The sequence below is a fragment of the Ursus maritimus genome, unplaced genomic scaffold (assembly GCF_017311325.1).
Source record: "Ursus maritimus isolate PB19 unplaced genomic scaffold, ASM1731132v1 scaffold_17, whole genome shotgun sequence".
In the NCBI taxonomy this organism is placed as follows: Eukaryota; Metazoa; Chordata; class Mammalia; order Carnivora; family Ursidae; genus Ursus; species Ursus maritimus.
The window spans coordinates 10,204,357-10,230,437 of record NW_024424119.1 but is presented as its reverse complement, the minus strand read 5'-3'; the positions used below and the strand labels follow the sequence as shown (position 1 = coordinate 10,230,437).

The 26,081-nt window shown below is 40.0% G+C and overlaps 1 protein-coding gene and 1 long non-coding RNA gene across 3 annotated transcripts in view; one reads left to right on the top strand and one right to left on the bottom strand.

Moving 5' to 3' along the window:
• Positions 1-369: 369 nt before the first annotated feature.
• Positions 370-17,993, bottom strand: LOC103662166. The gene is made up of 3 exons (XR_568368.2): positions 17,629-17,993; positions 14,495-14,571; positions 370-689 (listed from the first exon to the last, which is right to left on the bottom strand). It is a non-coding gene; the product is annotated as an uncharacterized LOC103662166 (long non-coding RNA).
• A 206-nt stretch (positions 17,994-18,199) lies between these two features.
• Positions 18,200-26,081, top strand: part of BNC2 (basonuclin 2) — a 419,913-nt gene continuing 412,031 nt past the window's right edge. For both annotated transcript variants that reach the window (XM_040631459.1, XM_040631458.1), the window contains exon 1: positions 18,200-19,099. In XM_040631459.1, the coding sequence (XP_040487393.1) occupies positions 19,097-19,099 (3 nt within the window). In that variant the 5' untranslated portion in view covers positions 18,200-19,096. The remainder of the gene's footprint in view (positions 19,100-26,081) is intronic.

Genomic DNA, 26,081 nt, shown 5'->3' with positions numbered 1-26,081 from the left:
ATACACCGCAGCCAGGGAGCAATATCCCAATTATATGTTCTATTGTTTCACTTGTGATATGAGAGCAATACAAATTGTTGATGATAATTACGTTGATTTTCAGCAGTTTGCAAATTAGTAAATTAGTACATTTAGAAATATAAATATACCCAAAGGCTAATACGTGTGTTGGGGCTAGTTAACAAGTATTTATTGAGTGCCTATGGTGTATGCGGTGGACTATAACAGGCACGGTGTAGGGATACCAGCAGTGGTGTAAAACAAACAAGGAACCTGCCTGGCAGAGGGTATAATTTGTGCCCGGTAAAAATGAAAGTACCTTGCTAATGGGCTTACTCTTTCCCGGTAACAAACAACCCTAAAACTTAATGATGTAAAATGATTTATTATTGCCCACAATTCTGCAGGTGGACTCGGCTGTTCCTTGGTTGGTTTCACCTGGGTTTAGTGGTTCAAGAGGAGCATCCTGTTGAAGGGTCAGCTGGGCTGGAAGGGAGAGCCTTGCTCACGTGAATGGCAGTTGGTGCTGGCCGTGGGCTGGGCACCTTGTTTCTCTTCCAGGTGGCTTCTCATCCTCCAGTAGGCTATGTGTTCTTAGCGTGAAGTTTCAAGAGGGTAAAAGCAGGAGCTGCAAGGCCTCTCGAGGTGTAGCTTCAGAAATCACATACCATCATTTCTGCCACGTTCCACTGATCAAAGCAAGACACAGGTCCAGCTCAGATTCACAGGCGTGGGCAAACAGACTTGAAAGGAGTGGCAAAGACACATTATAAAGGTGTATACATACCAGGATGGGTGGTATCTATGCCATATGTTGCAATTTACCACACCTGCCTTGTAAAAATGAGTCTTTCACAACAGCTATCTTTGCATTTCAAAATTCCTATTCTTTTTTCATGTATAAAAACCCAGCTCTTCTCATGCCTGAAGTTTGTATAAGTTCCTTTCCTTATGTCAGTTTAAGTTCTTTAAGTGCTGAAGAACTTACACACATGATTTTCTTATCAAAACTTCTGGTCTAATGTTCTGAAATGAGTGGGCCTCTATTTGACTTAATATTTAGTTTTAAAATAGTGTACTGCAATTTATTCTTAAAAAATTGCTAGAAGGGAGTAACTGGCTGGCTCAGTTGGAAGAGCTTGTGACTCTTTATCTCAGCGTCGTGAGTTCTAGCCTCATGTTGGGTGTAGAGATTACTTAAGTATATAAATAAACTTAAAAAAATTTGCTAGAGGGAGGTAATCAGAGAACACGGGAAACAAAGAGGAGCTAATTAACTTGTGATTCCCAATGTCTAAGTCCTTTTTTCTTCGGTTACTTTTAAATTTTTACTTTTAAAGAAGGCAGTTTCTTCTTTAAACTTTTAAAGAGTATCTTCTCATAAAAACAATGGGTTCCAAAGTAATAGTACAGCATTCTAGGGAAGAAGGTGTTAAATGTATAACAATTTAGATGTATTCCATATTTTGAATACATTTACTTACATTATTTTCTGTTATTGCACATTGCTTATACATTAAAACACTAGATTTGATTCACAGATCCTCTGGAAATAAGTCTTTTCAGAATGAAGTTGACCATGTAATTTATCATTTAAATTGTTTTCAAAATAGGTTATTCATTCAACGATTCCTAACTCAACAGATGCAAAGTAATGTATCTAGTTGAAATGCTCCCTCTCACTCATTTCTCCCTCACTAGCAATTGGTGCCATCAATTTCCTGTGTGCTCTTCTAGACATAGGTTATCCATATGCATGCAAATACGAACAGATGTTCCCTTCCCCCCCCTTTATACAAAAGGTAGCATACTATATATGATATTCTTCCCCTTGCTTTTTCCCCTTCTTATACATCACTCCATTTCAGTAGTTCATTCTTTTTTAGAGCCACATAATATTCCACGGTATAGCTATACCATACTTATTTATTCATTACCCTACCGGATGAACACTTAGTTGCTTCCTATTCTTTGCCATTTCAAACAAAGCTACAATGAATTACTATGTCACTTTCCTCAAGTGTAAGTATACCTAGGATTTCCTAGAAGTTCAAAAAATATGCGCATCCATAATTTTGATAAATATTGTCAAAGTGCCTTCTGTAGCAGCTGCACCAACTTACACTTCTATCAGAAGTGTGTGAATGAAGGGTGTCTGGTTAGGTCAGTTGGTAGAGCGTGTGATTCTTGGTCTTGGAGTTGTGAGTTGAAGCCCCAGGTTGGGTGTAGAGATTGTTTAAATAAATAAACTTAAGAAAATATAGTGTGTGAATGTGCCTGTTCCCACACCCTTGGCAGGTGTTATCAAATGGTTATTATTGACTTCAGTAATTTTTTAAAAGATTTTAATTAATTAATTTAGAGAGAGAGAGATTGAGAGCAAGGGCACTGGAGCAGGGGGAAGAGCAGAGAGAGAGGGAGAGGGAAATAAGCAGACTCTGTGTTGAGCATGGAGCCTGACGTAGGGCTCAATCCCAGGACCCCAGGATCATGACCCAAGCCAAAACAAAGAGTTGGACGCCCAACCGACTGAGCCGCCCTGGTGTCTCTGACTTTAATCATTTTTTAAAAAGATTTTATTTTATTATTTTATTATTTTTAAATTTTTTTTATTTGAGAGAAAGCACAGGCAGGGGGAGGAGCAGAGGGAGAGGAAGAAGCAGACTCCCTGCTGAGCAGGGAACCTGACACAGGGCTCAATCCCAGGACCCTGAGACCATGACCTGAGCTGAAGGCAGGCACTTCATGGACTGACCCACCCAGGTGCCCCAAAAGATTTTAAGTAATCTCTACACCCAACGTAGGGCTCAAACTCACAACCCGAGATCAAGAATTGCATGCTCTTCTGACTAAGCCAGCCAGGTGCCCTGACTTTAGTAATTATTATTACAACTTGCTTTTCTACTACTCCTTAGAGTCGACAAAATATTTGAATATATTCTGAGTTATGTGAACAAGAGTGGATTAGGTTTTACTAATTTCGCTGGTGATGATCTGGAAAATCAAGTGTCTGTCCTATATAACTTGTCTACAGTCGTGCAGCAAATAGGGATCAAAATTGGGTCTGGGAACCCAGGTTTTCTAGTTCCAAATCAAACCTTTCAGTAGCCAAATGAAGCAGTTGAGAAGTTTGCCAGACACTAACCTGTTCATTTACCCAGATGGATGGCGCCAAAATAGCTTCACATTTTGTAATCAGTAAGCACTAGAAAAATAATACGGACTATGGAAGATAGGAGAGCCAGTCCTAGGCAAGACAGAAAAATCTAGTTACCTTGCATTTATATCCATTCCCCTCCTGAAAAATCGTGAGTATAAAAGGTTTTATCACTCCTTGTAACTGCCTCTGAAAGTATAGGAGTTTAAAAGGCATTGTTCACCACCTCCCCATGCAACACACACTCAAGGGTCTCCATGGAAAAAAGGAAACCTGTCTTACTCTGCTCAGGCTACTAAAACCAAATCCCACAGAGTGGGTGACTTAAACAACAGACATTTCTTTCTCAAAGTACTGGAGGCTGAAAGTCTAAGATCAAGGTGTTGACCAATTCCATTCCTGGAGAGAGTTCTCTTCTTAGCTTTTGTCTGTCTTTTCACAAGGCAGAGAGCCATCTCTTCTTTCTTCCTCTTCATATAAAGTCACCAATCCCATCATGAGAGCCCTACCCTTATGATCTCGTCTAACCCTAATTACCTCCCATGGGTTCAACCTACAAATACCATCATACTGGGGGTTAAGGATTCAACATACGAACTTTAGGACACAATTTAGTTCATGGCAAAGCCTGTGATGAACTGGTGAGGCTCCAGCTTCCCAGCCTCAGCTCTGGAATTGGGGATAATAAGCAACCCATCCCTGTCCCAGATTTGAACAGGAACTAAAAACAACATTGTCTCAATAGTTGTCTCCCTGGTCGCCTTCCAACATTCCTTTATTTTGCACATTCACAGATACTATTGAGCACCTACTGTGAGCCCTGCATTGTTTCTGGGTGCCAGGAAGAGCACTGAACAAAGCTAAATTGTACACCGATAATGTTTACATTCTCCTGGGAGAGAGAGACAAATAACAAACATTTAATGTTGAAAGGTAATAAGTGCTAAGGAAGAAGAAAGCAGAGAGATTGTTAAAGAGCTTGGTTCACCTACAATATTCCCTTTTACTTACAAGGAATTAATCCTCTTTCCCTTCCTTACTTGTAATGCCCCCTGCCTCATGACTTCCTGATTCATACAGTGTTCTATGTCTTTCAGCACTTCTGAAATTACCTGAAATAGTATTTAAGAAAAAGAATACTAGCTAATATTGAGCTCTTACTATGTGCTATACACTGTGCTAAAATGTTTCCTTGGATTTATTCATTAATCCTCAGAGCCTAACCCTATGAAGTAGGCAGTATTATTGCCTCCACTTTTCAGATGACGAAACTACTCCACAGAGCAGTCACGTAATCCGTTTCAGGGCACACGATATGACCACATTATTAGGAAATGATCAAGTCAGGTTTTCAGGTAACATGTATGCTTGCTTCATCACAGTGCCCAATGCCCCTGTGTATGAACTTAGGGTAAAGTGTATTCCATCGTTAAGTTGAGATAAAATTCACTCTTTTCAAGTGCACTGTTCTGTAGTTTTTAGTATATTCACAGGTTGTGCAGCCAACACCAATATTTAGCTCCAGAATATTTTCATTACACCAAAAAGAAATCATGCTAATTAATACTAACCACTATTCCCATCTTCCCCCAGCTCCTGTCAACCACATCTCCTTTCTGTCTGTATGGATTAGTCTACCATGGATCCATCATACAAATGGAGTCATACAACATACAGTTTTTTGTGTCTTGCTTCTTTCACGCAGCATGAAGTTTTTAAGATTCATTCATTTTGTAGCATGTGTTAGTACTCCCTTCCTTTTTATGACTGAATAATACTTCATTCTATGAAGTCTTTTATTTATCCATTCATCAGTGGATGGACATTCAGGTTGTCTCCACTTTCTGACTATTATGAATGATGCTGCTGTGAGCAAGCCTGTGCACGTTTTTGTGTGGACATAAGTTTTCAGTTCTCTTGGGTATAATATGCCTAGGGATGGACTTTCTGTTTAACTTTTACATATAACTTTTTGAAGAAATGCCAAACTGTTTTCCAAAGTGGTTGCATGATTTTACATTGTCACCGCAGTGGATCAGAGTTCCGAATTCTCCACATCTGTTATTATCTGTCTTTTGATTATCACCAGTCTAGTGGATGTGAAGTAGTATCTTTATCTTTTTTTCCTTTTAGAGAGAGAGAGGGAGAGACCACACAAGTGGGGGGAGGGGGCAGAAGGAGAGGGAGAAAGAGACTCGTAAGCAGGCTCCATGCCCAGCCTGGAGCCTGACGTGGAGCTCAGTCTCAAAACCCCGAGATCATGACCTGAGCCGAAATCAAGAGCTGGATGTTTAACCAACTGAGCCACCCAGGTGCCCTTGAAGTAGTGTCTTATTGTGATTTAAACAACAACTTTAAGTTGTGGTATATACACATAATACAAAATTTACCATCTTAATTATTTCTAAAGTGCATGGCTCAGTGGCATGAAGTACATTCTCATTGTCACGCAATCATCACCACCATCCGTTCAAAAACTCTTTCATGTTGCTAAACTTAAACTCTAAACCTATTAAACAATAATTCCACATTCTCCTCTCCCCTTAGCCCCTAGTGACCTCCATTCTACTCTGTCACTATGAGTTTGACTACTCATCCAAGTGGACCCCTGTAGCATTTGTCCTTTTGTGACTGGCTTATTTCACTTAACATAATGTCTTCGAGGTTCACCCATGTTGTAGCATGTGTTCAATGCGGTTTTTATTTGTGTTTATTTCCCTGATGACTAACGATGTTCATGTGCTTATTGGTCATTTGTACATTTCCTTTGGAGAGAAGTCTATTCAAATCCTTTCATGGTCTATAATTTAATGAATATCCTAGACTAAACCCCACTTTTTGAATTGTGTACAACACACCTCCAGGTATTTCCCTTTATTTTCCCTCCCCCTAGAATTCATACAATAAAGTGTATCACTTAATCACAACCTTTGGACTAATAGAGACTAAGTAATAGTTGCTGTTCATAAATAACTGAAACTCCTGATCAACCCTGACATGCCTGCTGACCTAGTAAAGAAAAATGTTAATTATGTTAATTAGAAGTATAAATAACTTTAGAACTCATATGTATTTTAATCAGTCTGATTTTAAAATTGGTAATAGATACAGATTCTAATTAATCTTTCATTCCTATTTTTCTCATTTCAGTCCATCTTATACATTGTTGCCTGAATAATTTTCAACAGTGTAAATGTGATCATGTTATTTATTCCCTAGATCAAAAGCTTCCATAGCTCCCCATTATCAACCAAAATATATACAATGTTCTCTATAATCGGATCTTTCATTTCTTTGATTGAAGCAATCAGTAAGAAATGACATTTTATAATATATAAAGAACTAGAACACAAACATTTATGTAAGCAAACACACTTTCAAACAACAGAAATAAATCGTTTACAAAAAGTTCCTAACCTTAAAGCATACAAAACATTCTGATATTTTGGATTTTTTTTTTTTAAGTATGTAATGAAATTCACCAAATTGATTTTGAAAACTACATTTGGAAAACACAATTCTATAACATGGCCAACCAGAGCAAGTTTCTTCAGAGTATGGTAAAACTTAACTCCAGTGCTTTTCAAACCTAGTTGCCCATTTACAATCATTTGGAGAACAGGAACGGGAAAAACGCAAGCTAATCTAGATCTCCATTCTCAAAAATTCTCATTCACAAGGTCTGGGAAGGAGCCCAGAAATCTGTGTTTTTATTAAAAGCTTCCCAGTTAATTCAGTCATGCCGCCAGGTTTGAGACCAACTGTTCTTAGGATCTATACTACTTGCCCTTCCCCCATCTCAAACAAGTATTTCTTGCTTCTTACACATTCTTTCTTTGCACATTCATTTTCCTCCACCTGGAATTTGTGCCCTCTGCCTACTGGAATCTTTCCAGTGCTATTTTCAAATACCACTTCCTAGTTATTTCTCCAACCAGAAAGGTCTCCCTAGACTTTCTATGACTATTTGGGTTTTGTTAATGGCACTTTTCTTGCCTCCCCTCACTGTGCTTATCTTCCTTCTGCATTGTGAGCAACTACATTATAATTGCCCCTCAATGGGAGGACAATGGCCTACTCAAAGTCAGGATTTGAAAAACTTCCTTGAACTGAAGTTGAAACGAAACCTTCCATTGTGGAGGAATATGCCACTTAATAGTGAGTTTAAGCTACTTAATAAAGAGTTTAAGCAACATCAGACTCTGCTGTATTTTAATGTGATATTATGGGCATAAATAGGTGAATGGTGAGCTTTTCTGCATGTAATATTCATGCAGTCTAGCCTTTGGTCAGCTTTCCCTCAACATTCTGTTTATCACAGCCTTCCACAGGAAGAGATATTGGCCAGATCTAATTGCCCAGATCCAAAATAGAGTAAAACTCTCCTCATCTTATTTGGTGTTAGGCTTCCTTAAGAGCTCCCAGGCTCTGTGACTGGAGGTTTCCAGGTCATGTCTTTGAGTTTTAAACAAATGAAATACCCTAAGTGTTTTGTTCCCATCAGATTTGGCTGTGCGTGTTTAGAGCACCACTACAGTATTATGTTTTCCATTTTGCATGGGTATAAATTAAAGTACAGAGACGATTTGATTAGCTCAAGATCCCAGAGTGACTGGCAATGATGGGAATAAAGCCTTGCTCCCCAGATTCCTGGCCCAGTTCACTCTGTACCAAACCACAGGTATGCTGCCTTTTCGCTGATGAGGCCACACAACGTTCCTTGGAGGGGATACCCACTAGCTCTGGGAGGATGAAGGCACACAGGGAGGCTTCAAGAGAGCCATTTGGAGAGTCAGAGTAAGGGCCAAGGGTGTCCCAGAAGTTTGAGTGAGCTTTTCTCAATATGGTTTAGAAAATATGTGGTGAGCAAATACTTACTGGGGTTTTGGGATATTTATTTTAAATGTCAAGCCACTTTGCATTTATGGGTAATATCTAGGCTTGCATGTCCATCTTTTACTCTGAGTGTAATGCAAATGAAATAATAAGCCGATATAATGTTTTTAAAAGGATGCCATCGTTTGAATCCTTAGGAAATGCTGGGAATTTAAAAATGACGCCAATGACAGTGCAAAGGCGGCGATGGGGATCAAGTTGTGGAACTTGGTATCAGCATTTGCAACGACTGGAAATTCCAGCCTCTACATAAGTCTTAGAAGAAGGAAAATCACGGAGGATTCCCACCATGTACCCAAGGTTCTATTCTCCTTACCCTCCCTCACCCCAATCCAACAGTGGATTCACTGGTTGGCGAACCTCATCTCATCTGGAACTACAGACATTTTGGGGTCTTTTCTTACAGTAAAGGTTTTGACTGAATATGCATGTGCAGGTTCTCTGCCTGGTCTCTCACTCCTGCTTCAAGCCTTCCCACTATTTCCCTTCCCTCAGGACATACCAACCACACTAACCTTCTTTGAATTCCTTTCTCACCTCTTCCCTACCTCAGGGCCTGTGCCTAGGAGGAGTTTCCCATTGATCTTTACAAGGTTTATCATGGTTCTAATCTCAGCAGAATATCGCCTCCTCAGAGAAGTCTTTGACTATTGAATGTAAAACATACAACCACAGTTATCTACCACCAACATTCCACTCCTAGTCTTTCTGGATCACAGCACCCTATTTCATTGTTATTAAAGCATCTGTCACCATTTGAATTCTCATCTGTTAACTTGTTCATTGTATCTCCGCTACTAGATAGTAAGCACAGGGAAACTCCAGGCCTTTTCTATTCTGCTCAGGGCTTCATCCTCAGTACCTAGAGCAGTGCCTGGCATCTAGGATACGCTAAATATATATGTGTTCAGTGAATGAAATACCCATCCTAACTGAATTTAAATTAAAAAAAAAAAAAAAAAAGGAAATACCCATCAATGATGTCACGGAGGAAGTGCCTCTTTAACCCCTGGTTTGCTTTAAGAAATTGCCTAATAATGGATCTTTGGAATGACTTCAGCAAGTGCATTAGGTAATACCCCCAAATGTCAGCTGACTGTAGAGTAAATTTTAGCCAGGCTTTACAGTTCAGCCAGGAAGACGAACTCAAAGTTTGCATAAGCAGTGGGGCCAACTTCCTATTGGACAATCTTTTACATGTAGGTAGTAAAGAATGGAGGGCAGGTATCCTAGGCTTCAGAGAGCTGCTGTACCATACATGCTGTGTCTGCTGTAGGCAGCAGAGGAGCTCTGATGAAAAGCAGAGGAAATTACAGTTGTCGGGCCTTGTGGTCACAAGGGCATGTGTTGCATTTGCAAGGTCATCATGGGATAATTCAGGGTGTAGCTTGCACACATTCTGCTGCTGAAAGGGAGATTTTTTTTCCTACCACATCCGACACATGGTTTGCCAGAGGAAGGGCACGAGATCAGCAGCACTGATGAGCTGGCTTGGTGTTTTTAGGCCACAGCTCTACTAAACCAATGACTCCCTTCTGACTCCTCCAAAAGAGCCAAAGGAATTTATTCATTACCAAGTGTGAATAGCAATCACACAGAGCCACCAGATTGCTTTTGCCTACTATACCAGAAGGCACTTCTGAAAAAAAAAAAAAACAAAAAACAAAAAAAAAAACAAAAAACAAAAAAAACTTAAATAATAACATTGTCAATGCTATTGTACTAAAATTTTTGGGAGGGAAGAATGTCAACCACTTCTAAGCTAAAGATACATACAAGTTAATATTTCTCCATTACAAATCTACAAATAAAAGAAGACCACAATATAAAGCTACGTTTGGAAAAGTGCACGGTACACTTAATTATGTATAAAGTAGAGAGAAGGCCATACAATTGCTCAGTCCTATTTACGGGCTGGCGTGCACGTTAATGCTATGTAACTAAGTGACTGGGACTTCTCCAAAGTCGTTGGGGATGTAAGAGAGAGTATGAGACCATATGGTCAATTAGTACATATGCCTATTAATGGACAAAGCATTGACATGGAAACTGGTAGCTTGTGCTATAATTTTGGGTTTTCTATTTTTGTGCCTTGGGCCCTTTGTGAAGTTATTTATTCTTTCTGAGTTTTATTTTCTTTGCCTGCAGAACGGGAATGATAACTACCTTATACAGGGTTGTTGATAAAATGAAGTGAGATAATCTGGGTAAAGTGATTTGTTGGTATTCAGTGAGTGTTACTTCCTATTTTCTGGTCCCCAGAAGATGCAGTAGCTCAGCTTAAGGTAAATAGGGCCATCTCTAGGTAAACCATGTTTTCAGCTCAACCTCCAGTCTTCTTACACCTGGCCTAAAGCCCTACAGCATTTTAATCTCATCAACTTTATCAAAATGGCCATCAGTCTCATGCTTGATGACTTGATGGACTTGTATGTAAATTACTTCCTGTGAGTTTTATTTGGCTATAAATCTAAACTTGGAAAGTGTTTCACTTTGGTTGGTAATTTGGGAAGAGATTCAGTACATTGAACAAGACCCTTGCATTTTTTTAGGCTAGACAAGTTGAGTCATACATGGTTTTATATAAATGAATACCATTAGTCCAGCAAAATAATAAATGCCTTTGCTTATATAAGGCAAATTAGAAGATAAATCGCTTATAAGTGTAAGATAAGAATGAGGGCCTTAAAATTTAACCAACCAGGCACACTTTTAAAGCATTTCCAGGGTAAGCACTAAACAATTATATATGGATGGAGCAACAAGTATGTGGTACATAAATGAGATACATATTTTCTTGGTAGGAGAGAGGTGACTTGGCTACACAAGCAGAGAGAACACAGGAGATGAGCAAAGATACATAAGGGGTGGCTCCGTTTGACACAATTACATGGCAATTATCCACATAACTCAGAAGCAATGAGGCTTTAACAAAGACTCTTCCTACTTTTGCAGCTGACATACTACAGGAGTGAAGCAACAAGTGAATGCATCAAAACAGTATGCAGTTAAAATAAAGCAAAGAGAAAGTGGCCTGGCCCTAATGTCCAAGTGACCAGACACGACTGGAATCAAAATTTACCATAAGCACATGTACTGTTAGAATCTGTGATAAGAGGACTTTAATTCCTGTAGAAATATGCTTTTCATCTGAAATTATTTCATGTCTAAGATGTTATCATAAGTTATCTCATTAAACATTTTTCTTTGTTTATGTGCCTGTAACTCCACCAGGGATGGTGAAGGGTTGAGAATGTGTAATCATTAGGGTTTCTGTCCTCAAAGAGCTTACTTTCTCATTAAGGAGATAAGATAGACACATGTAAGACAACCATAAATACACAAACAGCACCCAATTAGGTGATGAATCAATGATCCAGACTATAAATGCTGTAGAAGATCAGAGGGGAAAAAAAGCCACAGAAATAAAGGAAGGTTCCATGAAGGATGTGGCATCTGATCAAATCCTTGAAAGATGGGTGGTATTTAAGGACTAGAAGATAAACCTGAGATGCAATCTTCACTTTAACACTCAAATGCTGTGTGTCCTTAGGCAAGATACTTAGAGCTTCCAAGCCTCTTTTTCATCCACATGGTAGGGAGGATAATGTCTAACTCTACAGTGTGTCGGAAGATTCAGTAAATATGTAAAGAAGATAATAAAGAACATAACACATGGTAGATAGTAAATTTTAACCATAATCATAAATGATCTTAAGGTAGTCGTGCCTCTTTTTCTAGCAATTTCAAATGACCGTTGGTGGAAGCAAATTGGCACAAATAGGAGTAGGTAAAGAGGAAGGTATGCATCCAGTTAGAAAGCCAGAGAAAAATGTAGAGATGATCACACATGTTTGAGTAGAACCCAATCTGACTAGAGCAGCAGCAAGTTCATGTAGGAAAAAACATTGTATAGATATGGTAAGTCATTCATTCGTTCAACACAAATTTGTTGATCAACTACTAGGTACCAGGCATTGTACTAAGTGTGAAAGTTGAATAAAGGTAAGCAAACGTTACAAGTTGTCTCGACATGGTAGAAAACAGGGTGACTTGGAAAAGTTATTTATTTAGCCATCTATTGCGCTAGGGAGGGACATGTAAAAGAAATAGAAGTGAAAAAGCTAAAATCTGGCAGCAAATGGATTATAATGAAAATGGAAGGCGATATGAGTATAACTGAAAAATTGCTGCACTTGTTAACTTGAAAAAGATGGTGGTCATATGAAGGAAGCAGGAATGGACAAACATGAGGAGTAAATGGAAGGAACTTCTATGTGATTTTGTCAATGACTTGATTTGGAAGATGAAGGCAGGGAAAAAATGGTTCAAAGATGAATATATAAGGTTTGCCGTTCAGTGAATGAAACAGCAGCAAAGACAGAAAAAGGAAGGGTTGTTGATAAAAGGAAGGGTTGTTGATGGTTTCAGTGTCAGGTGAAGTTTGAGGTGAAGATAAGCTATTTGTTGAGCATTCAACTTACAAGATCTGTGTAGACAATATAAGCAGAGGGAGTAGAACTGGGGGAAAACAGAAATGATTACAGAGGTCATGTTGCACTTGGGATGGTTCAGACACTGAAGAAGACCACAATAAAGACAGGAGAAAGGCTGGGAGGTTTGACCTTTTGGGCAACTCCCACGTTGTGTGTGGGGGAAGACTGAGTGTGTGAAGCAGTGGGGAGAGGACGTGATGAAGGAGAGTGTGAAAGAAACCACCAGAGGGGAGAGTTCTGGAAAGCAGTCCACCAACAATATCAAATGCATCTGAGAGTCAAAGAGAATGAAGATTGGGATCAATATTTGTGGGGCATTTATCCACAAAATGATTGATGGATAATTATAAAATAATGCAGAATTTGAAAAATATTCTACAGTGGAACAATTTAGAAATACTCTGATATGACAAATACAGATCTTATGTTTTTAAATTCCTGACAGATACTAATCTTTGGATTCAGGAAGAGCAGAAGTTCCTGAGATTTTCCCAAATCATAATTATTCTGTATTTATATAACCCTTCACTTGTATATTATTAAATAACCATAGTGACCATAATCACAAATAGTGAATCCTTTTCCTGTGATAGGGTTACAAGTTTTCTGTAAAAACTAACATAATAATCAATGCATGGTTTATTAGTATTATGAACTAATATATTTGTAAGAAGATTATATATTTAAAAAACATTATATAATATTAAGTAATAAACATTATATATTTAAGTAAAATTAAGTGTACCTTATAAGGATTTTTAATAATGGAAATCATTAAAAAAAAGAAAAAAAGAAAGAAACATCAAAACAAATCCTAAATAAAAAACATTAAAAATTGTGAGATTGAACAACAAATACTTAATATTTACAAATTACTATCATTAGAATGAAATTTTACTTAGAATACATTAATTGCCTTCTCTGATAGTCTTGATCTTTGTTTCATGATTAAACTTAAACTCATAGAAAAATTTCTTTCATTTTATGTTAACATTGGTCAAATTGTTAATTGTGAGTCTGCAAGCATTCTCAAGTTGAGGATTAGCATATATGTTGTTCCACGTACACTCATTTTTTTGAGGGTAAAAATATTTTGTCTGCCCTAATTTTGATTTTGACATTGAAATTGAGTTGCTTTTTTATGGTCAGATTTTTTTCCCTCCACAATAACATTTTTATTTCCTTCTCTTTCCATTTCTTAGGTTAAAGAATTTACAAAGAACTGCAGTCCATTGTGAATATATTGGGCAGTATTTGAATAACGTTCAGAATCTCCTAGCAAGATTAAGAGCACTGCACAAAATCAAATGTTGAAAATTTTTAATTTAAGGACTTATTTGGTTTCTAAAACATGGTATTTCTTGAAACAAGACTCATAGAAACTGTATAGAATATCCTATGCAAATAAACTTACATTTATTTAATTCACAAGAATGACTTATCATTAGCAGCAGACAGGGCCATGAACACACACTTATAATGCAGCCACAGCTACAAACAAAACTAACTGCTTAGATGGTAATCATTTCTTGGAAGGGTCACCAGTAACCTACAACTACGTGTGTCAGCATTTCCTGCTTTTGCATTCATTTGAACTAGTAATGTCTCTAAAATTATTGTTAAGTTCTCATTCTTAAAGGAGAATTATAATGCTTTCCCCATTTTACTAATTTCTGTACAGATTTTTTCAGAATCTGGAAAAAAATAAATTTGATAAAAAATAACAGGAAGGAATTTCTGCATGAAAACATGACACAGACCTGTTATGTCTCTGTAACATTTAGGAAGCTTTAAGCTGCAAGTAATAGAAAACTAACCTTAAAGTGGCCTAAATGACAAAGGGATGAATTACATCACATAACAAGGAGTCTCAAGCCACCTGGCATTGGTTAATTCAGCAAGTCAAAAACAAAATCAAGAGCTCATGTGCTTTCCACCTTCCTACCTTGTCATCCCAGGTGTGTGAACTCCTTCCTGGTCACAAGGTGGATGCAGCTGTTTCAAGTGCAACATTCTCCCATCCTAACATTCAGAGCAGAACAGGGACAGTTTACTTCTTGCCAGTCTTGTTGTTTGTTTTAATGAATAAAATGATCTTATCTCCAAGCCCCTCAATGATTTCCCCTCATTCTTCATCAGCCAGAACTAAGTAACATGCCCATCCTTAAACCAATCAGGGCAAAGGAAACAGGGCTAGCATAATCAGTTTAGTACAATCTAGTTTAACTTGAGACATGGAGGAAGGGAAAACAGCTATTGCGCGGGCCAGTGATTCTCAAACTGGTCTTATGACCTCTTAGAAATTATTGAAGACTGAAAAGAGCTTTGGTTTATGTGGGTAATGGCTATTGGTATTTATTGTGTCATAAATTTAAGCTCTGAAGATTTTTAAATAGTTATTAATTCATTTAAAATAATAGGCCAATCATTTGTTATAATACCATGGTAGGCAGAATGAAGCCTCCTAATACTGGTCCACATCCTAATCCCAGCTACCTGTGAATATGTTTAGATGTGATAAAGTTCATGTGGAGCTAGATCTTGAGATAGGCAGACTATGCTGGATTATTAGATGGGCCCAATGTAGTCACGAGGTAGGTCTAAGTGAAAGAAGGAGGCAGTGCCAGAGTGCTACAGATGAGAAAGACACGTCTATCTATCATACAGGCTTTCGAGATGTAAGGGTATCGGGAGCCAAGTAATGTGGGTGGCCTCTAGAAGCTGGACAAGGTAAGGGAATGGATTCTCCCCTTGGGTCTCCAGAAAGGAAAGCAGGCCGGTAGGCACCTTGATTTTGGCTTAGTGAAACTCATTTCAGACTTCTGACCTCTAGAATTATAAATTTCTGTTGTTTTAAGCCACTGAATTTGTGGTAATTTGTTATAGTAGTACTAGGAAATGAATACATACCCATATTTTAAAATGAAAAATAACTACGCTTTCCAGACCAAAAAAAAAATAATGAGAAAAGTGGCACTGATTTACACTTTTTTGGCAAATCTCTTTATAATGTCTGATTATAACAAGATAGGAAGATTTTTCATTTTGGCTTCTGCATTCAGTTTGTTGGATATCACGTCATGTTGCCTTTGGAAAACCCTGTTGTACTTTTGTGACAGAATGTGAATAAGAAAGGCAAATAATTTCTCAGTATATAATAAGAATAGTTTTGACCCCATGGCCCTCCTAAAAGGGTCTTAGGGACAAATAGGGATACCCCAGAGGATCACTGGTACAGGAAGTCAACAGTTTTTACTCCAGCCCCAAAAGAACAGATACGGCACCCCCCCCTCCATATTCTTAGAGTGAATTTGTCTGGCCCTAAGGTCATCATTAACATAGCGTAATGATTTTGACATTTCTTCCTTAATTCAAACAATATTTCTAAGAGTTTATTTTGTTCTTGGCACTGTTTTACAGACCGACACTATGTAAGTGAACAAGGTAGACACAGCTCTTGCCCCCATGGAGCTTACATTTTAGTTGCAGAAAACTAATAAGCACATAAACAAGATAATTTCAGATACTTCTAAGGCATATAAAGAAAAGTAAGTAATGGGACAAAGTGTGGGGGGTGTTTCAGGACGTGGGCAAAGAGCTAGTTTAATTAGAATCTAAAGAAGTGAAGTTAGAGCTGAAATGTGATGGATAAGACAAAACCACTGGAAACTGTGGGAGAATATTCCAGGTAGAACAGCAGGACAAAGAGCAGGAAGGAGCTTCCTTGGCAAGGCACACAGAAAGAAAGCCAGTGTGACTTGAGCATATTCATGAGAGGAATAAAAAAGGAGAAAAGAGTTGAAAAGTCCAACAGGTATAGATCATTAAAGTCTTGCAGGACATAGAAAAGACTTAAGGTTTTATTCCAATTGCCATACAAACCCACTAGAGGAAATAAGAGGCTGTGGAATGCTCTATATATTTGCTTCTGTCAATGTCTCCACCTTCTCCAAGGTCTGCTCTTCAGCCCAACACATCCCCCCTCTTTATAATGAGGACTCTCTAGAAAGGCATGGGACCCCAAATAGACACATCTTGCCTCGCATAAATTGTTTGTATGCTAACATCAAAAACAGACAGATCTGGAACCAATCAGGGGAATGTAAATTACAGGTTACTTGATGTGGAATAACTTCTGCTGTTGGCCAGAGTCGGTGCACAGCCAAAAAAGCACTGTGTGAATACAATTGTTTGGCAATTGCTGGTCTGTCAGTTGTCCAGAGCGGTAAGTGTGTGAATGGATTTGTATGGGTAATGACTCTGAAATTAGCAACTAGCTTTTCTCGTCTCTCCGTGATACAGGAAAACACACTGGAACTTGGCTCATTTCTGGAGAATTCTTGTGATGATCCTCAGTTGCTCAGAATGCACATTTGGTCATCATTATCCCTTGTGTAATCAGTTTCTACAAACTATAGGATGATGTTACAGTGATGTTTACAGAATAAGGGCACATGCTCCACACCTTAATCAAATCATTTAAAGATGAGCCTTCTTAGATAACATGCATTTATATATACGGTTAGTCATTAGTCTTTACTTTGATTTATGCTCTCGAGCAGTAATCTGTCTCCCACTAGAAAACTCCAGATGAACCATGTGCCTAGAATTCTACAAGGTATTTACTATAAATAATATAGAAGCATTTACCAGACAAACCTTTCCACACCAAGATGATGCCGAGAATCATACAAATACAGAAATGAGTTGAAATCTGCTTTCTAAGGGCCTAAAAACGGTCAGGAATTTGGACCCAATCAGTACACAGAACTGCAGGTGCGGTGGCCCCGCTGTTAAAAAGCGGGATCCACGTGAATAATAAGCCTAATCACATTTTCAGAACAGCTGTGGCTACTTGGGCCACAGTTCCTCGTCATGGCTCCCCAAATATTCTTTTTAATTATCGTGAAAATTTATATTAAACTTAAGCGCAGACTGTGTATCAAAGAAAATAAAACTATGTAATTCCAAGGCTACATATTTTCAAAGGAATTTAATTCTGACCTCTGGATGCAATGAAGCATTTTCTCTGCCCCTCTACTTCGGGGAAAGAAGAAAGGAAGGAGGGATGATTCAAACCTGTTGTTCTGCCAAGCAAGTCCTGGACGATTCCGATTTCTAGGGCTGAGAGTAGGCTTGAAACCTGTGCCTTCCTCCCATGTCAGATAAGCAGAAAGTTTGCTCTAGCTATGATAAATCTGCACAACGCGGAGATGTTTTTGGCACAGAGTGTACGTTAGAAAGCTGATGATGATTAAATTCGCCCCCAACCCCCATCCTTGCGGTCGGGGAGTGTGTTTTTGCCTGCGTTTAAGAAATGTCCTTCAGCTGCAGACGTGTGCGTTTTTGCGTCCCCGGAGCAGGGCGACGCGGGTCGGCTGAGTGTCACCCACAGATGTGGCTGGTCTTTCCCTGCGGAGGCGGCGGTCCCCTTCCTCTCCCCGGGCCGTCTCCAGCCCGAGGCCCGCGGCCCAGACCAGGGGAAGGGGAAGGAAGCCCTCGCCGCAAGCCGGCGTCTGGGCCGGCACAAAACACGCCGCCACCAGCAACTTCCCCCCCCCCGGCTGCGCGCAACTTTTTGCCTTTTCGCCCAGCACGTTCTGTCCCGAGTTTCTGTCCCCTGGGTTTTCCTCCGCTTCCCTCACCTTCTGTCCAGCGGCGCGCGGAGGACCCGGGCTGACGGGGGCGAGGGGCGCCGGGGCAGCCGCGGCGGAAAGAGAAAAAGGGGAAGGGGAAAGGAGGAGGGGGCGGCGGCGGCGGTGCGGTGCGGGAGGAGGAACTGGTCAAAGGGGACAGAGACCGGCGAGCGCCCGAAAAGGAAAGCGACGCCGCGGTTTGCTGCAGTCGGAATAAAGTTCGCGCCCTTTCCTCGGCGATTCTCTCTTTGACAGCTGGGCGCTGACGGCCACCTCCACCTCCACGCCCGCACCCCCCGGGAGGCGCCAAAGTTGTTTTTCCATCCCCACTAGGAGCAGGGGGAACAGTAACAGGGCGGGGGGGGGATACACATCCTCCCTCACGAAACCCCTAGAAATCTGAGGACAAACAACAACAAAACTAACCCACTTCTATTTTGCAAAAGGGAAGCAACATTGTAGTCACGACAATTCTGCAGAGAGGAGAAACTTGTGGGGCTTGCAATTCCGCCCCAGGTCACCTCGCCCGCGGTTCTCTCTCCCGCCCCCAGCAGCAGCCCCCACCCGGGACAGTCCGTTCCTTTTTCTTTTCTTTCTTTCTTTTTTTTTTTCTTTTTCGTCCCGAGGAGCCAGGGGAACTCTGCAGGCTCCGACTTGGAGAGCGAGGGCGACCCTGGGCGCGTGTGTAAATCAGTCACCTGAGCGCAGAGGGGCCGCGGCAAGGGCGCGCGCAGGCGGGCGGGCGGGGAGAGGCGGAGGCGGCGAGAGCGGCGGCCGGGAGGAAATCGGGAGGGGGAGGGAAAGAAAGGCCGAGACAGAAGGAGCGAGAGGCGGCTGAGGGGCTGGTCCAGGCGCGGCCGCTAAGAGGAGACCAAGAGGCGGGGGCTGCACTTGACAACCAGCATGCCGAGATGGTAAGAAGTTTCCACCCTCCTTTCCTTTTTATTCTAGACTTCGTCAGACGTGAGCCCCGTGCCCGCGCGCCCCCGGGGCCGCCCGGGGGCCGTGTTTTCCTCAAGTCCGGCGGCGTGAGGTGGAGGGGGGCGCTGAGGAGGGCGGGCAGGAGGGGAGAACCCCAGCCCAACCTGGCCCCTGCCGTGCTCCCGAAATTTCCCCTCAACTTGGCCCAAGTTTGTGAGGAGAGCTCGGGGTGGGAGGGTGTGTGCGTGTGTGTGTGTGTGCGCGCGTGTGTGTGTGTGTGTGTGTGTGAGGGGTCTCGGGAAGTTCGCCCCCTCTCGCGGCGGGCGAGGAAAGGTGAGCGGCCGGCGAGCGAGAGGCTCCAGGGAGTTGGGACGGGCTGGGGCGGACGGAGTGGAGGGGAGGCGGGGGATGAATGGAGCGCTGGAGGGAGCTCGGGGCGGAGAGGAAAGCGTTTTGGACAACGGTAACTTTTAAAACTTGCCCGCGAGTGAGGGCCGGGCGGCTGGGCGTGGGCGCCTGGGCGCGCTGGTGCGCCGCGCGGCGAGGACACAGCCGCCGGGTCCCGGCACCTTGGCGTTTCCCCTCCCCTCTCCCTCGCGTTCGGGAACCCTCCCTTTGTAAATGAAGAAAACGTAGGAAGTGCTCCTGGAGGCTTTATGAAGAATGTGCAAAACGGAGGACAGGAAAATAAACCCAAGAGAGACAGATTTCTGAGGTGCAATTTTAAAGGAGCCCATTTGTTCTACTTACACATTGATTGCAGGGTGACATTTGGGGCCCCGGGGAGGGGACAGAATTATAAAAAAAAAAAAAAAAAAAAGAAAAGAAAACCGGATGAAATCCCCTGGGTAGTGAGGCTAAGGAAAGTTCCAAGTGCAAGTGGTGGAGGAGATGGGAAGGCGAGATTCGAGCACAGCTCCTCTCCTCGGAGCGGCTTCTCTGCAGCGAGGCAGCGTGCAATGAGTTCGCCTGGTGATGAGCGCTCTGTCCGCTTTCGGGGAAGTGATTTGTTAGAAATGGGGTTGGACCACTCCCTTCCCTTGAGTTTGCTTCCACCCAGAGCTGCTATTGTTACCCCCCCTTGGGGATCTGATTTACCGTTCTGCCTGTAGATGGAATATGTAGGAAAAAGGGAGATAGCGGGTTGGCTTTTTTTTTTTTTCCGTCTTCCCTTCCCCCTAATGTGACATCTCTTGTTTCAGTGATCAAAGTCACAACTGGAGTGTAGGAGATGCGACTGTCAGATGCAGGCGCGCGCGCACACATACACACACACACACAAAAGTAGCATGCGCCCAAGACTGTGGTTACAGTAACGCTGACAGAAATTAAAGTGGTTTTGAAAGCAGCGTGCGATTTATAGTGGTTCCCATTTACCCTAGAGTCAAGCTGTTGTAAAGCTGATGTACGAAAGATATCATAAAATAATCCTGTGTACCCAGGATTAAAGTGGCAGAAAGTGGCCTGCCTTATTATTTTTTATGTACTTCGCGGACAGTTGCAATGGTTGGAACCTGTGTTTTAAGTGAAGGCGTCAAAACAAAATATTAAATATATCTGTTTAGTGCTTTGAGTTTTTCTTCTAGCGGCATTTTACGCAAGAACACTGTAGAAGCCGGTTGTAGGTATTAGTTTTCTTCCCTTTCCCCCAGCCTACGTTCTATTTGTCTACACATCTATTCCCAAATACTAATCATTTTGAAAAGTGGCTAAACCCATTTGTTATCCACTGCTTTTGTATTGTGCAGTTTCAGATGTTAACTGTGCACACACGTACATGTTTTAACTGGAGGAATTTATTTCTGGCACTATTATTTAGTGTGTCTGATTTGAAGACATAGTCAAGAGTAAGTGAGACCTCATACAAGTTAATAGAACTTCGTTTTCACCCTTTGGACTCACACACACACACACACACACACACACACACACAAAATCCCTTGTGAACCTTTATAGGGTATCTGTGTTTTATGTTATATTTGTAGCTGTTTCATTTAAACTGTTCAGCCTTAATGATGTTCTTAGTTGTAGCTACTCTTTCTGTTCCCGGAGAGCAGAGTATTTAAAATCCAGATTGCTAATCACTCTACCAAAGTACGAGTATCTTCACCTGAGGGAAATAATACTGCACCTGAATGTGAACTCTGTTTGAGTATCTTGTGAGAAACGTCTAAAACTGTCTTTTCTTCCCCCTTGAGAATATTAAGTCCGGTGGTGTTTGCATGTAAAACTTTGAACAAGAACCAACCTCCTATGATTTTTAAAAATAAATATTAAGAATATATTAATAGCTGTTATACATTTCCCAATACGTATTTTTTTTCTCCTACCTGAAGTGTAAGAGATCTGTCAGGCAGGGATATGTGATTACAAAAAAAAGCAGACAAAAGCAGAGCTGACTATTGCTATATTAAAATGTAAGTGTTACAGTTTGAATTTTCAAGTGAGAGTTTTTGAGTTCAGTGCTTTACATAACATTTTGTCCTAATCTTGCTTGCTGTCAGGGATGTTTCATGGTTGTGCAATTGCTGCAGTCAAGAATGCCAATTTGCATTCCAGGAGTGTCATTTGATTACTTTTATCTGCACAGCTCCAAGACCGGCCCAGACCTCTCGTTTCATCTTGCCATGTCACGAGTCAATGCTGTGTCGTCTTTTCAAAAATCTGCCTGATTTAGACAAGAAAGAAAAGTACTTTCATGTTGCAGCCGCAGTCCCCTGCTAACTTGTCAGCAGCAGGATATGATTCACTTGGGCCCAGAAGAATGGAACAGAGAGGCGGGTTAGGCGGTTCAATAAAGCCCACGGACAGGTAGTGTGTGACATCCCCAGAGAGCCACAGTTAATGAAGAACAGGTCTGCTTAGTTCTCCACACGCTGACCTGGTGCTGTCCCCACAGTTTTCTCATTTGATCTTTCCCAGCAAATTGATCTTTTCTTGTATTTTTTTGCCTTCCAAGTTAGTCCTTGTGGGACTGAAATTAGCAGAGCAACTTAAGTTGGATAATACAGCTGTTCAGAAAAGAAGAAATTGGACACTGGCTCAAAAAGGGGCGGGGGTTGGGGGTGGAGGGAGCTATTCTTTTTGTTGTTCCTGGGAATATTTCTTATATTAAGGGAGACCAGAATAGGTGATGACTTGAAGTTAGTGGTTCCCTTTATTTTTCATTTTATAGTTAAGGTTCAGCACCATTGTAAATATTCCTTAAGTATGTGAAAGATGGCCCTCGTGCATGTGAGGAGTTCAATTTAGTATTTTTTTTTTTCAATTTAGCATTTTTCGTATTCACTTGTTTGAAATGATTTGCCAGTCGACTATGGGGCTTTTTATGGCTATTGTAAAACAGACTAAATATCTCTGGTGTACTTTAACTATATTATTTATAGTCTTCTAAATAACTGCAATCCTAAAATACCCAACACTGAAACACAGAAAAGATTAAACAATTAAGAAAGTCATTGCCAGTGTTGTGTGTAAATACTTGGTATGTGGAAATGTTTTCTACAGTTACCATCAGCATCTTGTGTTTTATGGAAACTCCACAGATAAACACTGTTAATAATTTAAAAATTTCAAGATGCTGCATTTAAATGTAGGTTTTTAGAACTGAGACCGGATCACACGTTTGAATTTCTGAAGATATTCCATATGTGGTGTTATTTGTTTTCTGAGATGAAAATTAATTTTAACTAGGTAAATCTAAGTTGGGGATGCATGTGTAGTTTAAACAGGTTAACGTTTCACTCTAGAATTTTCTATATAAAGGTTAGGTTGGAAGCAATTGATCGATGAAGTGAATGTAGATATAAGGAGCTGTGCTTTCTAAATTCCTCTGCAGATGGTCTCATTTACCATCTACATCCTTGCAAGAAACAGTTGAAAACATTTCTTGTGGAAGGGGAGGCAGCGTCCTCAAATCTTTTCTGCTGGATGGAAATTACATAGGCTCATTGGTTAGTAAACTCCTCTCTAAAGAGCTAGAGGGAGCCTTACGATTTTATTAGATATACTTAAGGTAAAAAAAAAAATCACTCTGGCAATCAGAATGTTGTAGGAAAGGAGTAGATAATGAATACTGGCTTAATGTTTAGGCTTGGAGGTGCTATTGGGTTTTTTTGTTTGTGTGTTTTTTTTAAGCTGTGACAAAAGCAACGGAACTTTCTATGAGAACAGTTAAGTAGTCAGCTAAGAATTCTAGGGTTCTACCTTTTATGTGATTTGAAGATCAAGCAAAATGCAACCAAATACACTTTAAATCTGATTTAGTTTGCTAAATACTGTTTGTTGTTTTGCCAACCGAAGGAGTTCTGTTAGGAGGCCACTCTTCAAAGTTGTACTAAAAGTAACTTCCTACCAAATCACTGAGGAGGGGAATACCTTCTTTCAGTTCACTAAGGGCAACCTCCTTTCTGTAAATAATGGTTTTGTAGTCGTTCTACATACAACTGCCGTACTGTGGAAATAAAACGCCTTTAGAATAAGTGGCTTTGTTTATAAGAATAAAATAGTAAACCATTTATAAAGCTGACATATTATGAATCAATAAGTAAGTTACATTTAAAGAAATAGAACTTAAGTGGTATTAAATTCAATATTTGTTGTTTAATTTCACAGTTGTTTATCAGTCTTTCCACTAAAATTTGTGATATGTTTACATTAAAGAGTCATTGATCATAATTGCTCTTTAATATTTATATACTAGTTTTTACTAGCATTACTTTGGACAAACTTATTTACCATTTAAGTAAATAATATAATCCAGTGAGATAAACTACCCAGATTTGTCTTTTTTTCATCTTTCACACAGTAACTCTCATTATGTTGCTAGCCAATAAAAGTCTTTATTTGTTGCTTATTAGAACCCTCAGTACACTCAAGAGTTCAGCTATAATTTAATTTGGCTGTTCAAAGGGGCTCCCTTGTTTTAAAACATGTTCTCAGTACGCTTTTACCATTTATTGTGAACCTATATTCTAACTCATGCATATGTATAGGATGATTTTACAAATAATCATTTTTTAAGGTTATGCCACAGCAGAGTCATAACTTTTTCTTTAAAAAAAAATTGGTACCTAACAATGTCATTTTTTTGTTGTTGTTGTTTTATTTTATTTTTCCCTTGACATTCTGGAACTTTTTTTTCTTGGTGATTTAAATCGTTTTGCTATTATCATTTTAAAATCAGTTCCCCAAGGTATACAACCTTCCTTAAGGTGTAGTGAGAAGGACACTAAACTAAAAAAATAAATAAAATTAAAAATTCAATAATTAAGAATGTTAGTTGAGGACATTTCACTATTACGGTCACTTGAAATTGCAAAAAGTTTGCCTTGTACTTCACACATTGCTAGCATAATAAATTCAGTTTCCTTATAGTAAGCTACTGGGAAGTTTTGCAATGAATGGAAGGTGGCTGGAGAGGTTCTGGTGATATTTGTAACAAATCATGTTCACTGAAAACTAGAACTTTAAAACTCTAAGATGAGTATCAGGAATTCCTCCACAAAGAAGGCCGAATGTAGAACTGCTAAATGAGTCATTGCATGTATATCTTACCAGTGGGAATCACATCAAACCAGCTCTCTAGATACAGTATTTAATAGTTGTCAAAATGTACAGTATTGTCTTGGAACTTGTGGTTCATGAGTTCATAGTTCCAGCTTTTTTTGTGTTTGGTACAAAGATGTAACAACCCACACAAAACATTTTTCTCTTATTATGACCTTACATTTGCCAAAGTGCCCCATGCTGAAATTCCTTTTCAGTATCCTTTTTTTTTTTTTTAGTCCAAAGCCAGACGTGTACCCAGACACAAAAGCCTCTGTGTATAGCAAGCTGTTTTAAATATTGTGACTCGACGATGTGCTGTCCTTTCTCTGCTTGAGCCAAGGATCTCTGCTCAGTGTCTGTGGATTACCAAGCTCCTTCTTTATTGTACCTCTTGTCAACTATTCCTATTCATTTAACCTTTCATTAGTGTCTGTGCAGCTTCACTGTCTAGAAATGCAAGGAAAACCCGAAAGGCCCCACTGTCACAGTTATTAGATTTCTCGGTTACATCCCAGCAACCATAAAGAAGTAAGAGTCGACACTATTGTCGTGCGTGCTGCTGTCCTGGGGTGCAGCTCTTCTGTGCATGTCAAGGACATGTGCCACATGTTGATATGCATCCCAGGGATAAATGCACAACATGGGGGATAGGCCAATGCTGGCAGTAATGAGCTTTGTAGGAGTTATTGCAAAGACCAACAGTTTGTGAAGGAATTTTGCTTAACAGGCCAAGGAGATAGACAGAGTTGAGGGCTGCCAAGATTTGCCTGTGCTGGAGCTTGTCAGTCACATTGTTTTCATCTAAACTTCATTTGAGGGGAAAATTGAATACGTTTGACAGCAATGAAAAGTCTTATTTTCATTTTTTAATCTTTCAGAGGACAAAAGTGATATTTCTGGTGACCAGTATATTAGAACTAAGTACTTTTTATACTGACTGTATTGTGTGTATGACTGGATCTATTAGCAGTTTATCTTCTTACATATCTAGAAGAAACGTTTCATAGATGTATATGTTTTAAAAATGTATGAAAATAATGTAGCCTATTAATTTTCCTATGCTACTATTTTCTCCCTTTGATTTCCCTGCCGCATAGCCTAGTATTATCACTTGATTCTTCAAAAATGCGTTTGCTTTGTTGCCTCGATGTAAAGGAAAAACAGGATGAATATCGGATCGTTTTCAAGTCATAATAAAGACAATTGCAGATTTTGCATTGGAAAATATTACATCGACATCTTTGAAGATTCATAGAATTACTTTTTAAGAATTTTCAAAACATTTAAATAGAAAATAGTAAATTAAAATGCCTCATCTCTCTTTACCAAAGTTCATTTTTTTTAAAGCAAGGAATCTATGTTACCAAAGATGAATAAAACAATTTTGTCTTTCTCATTTAAATAATTTTTGTCAGTTTACCAAAC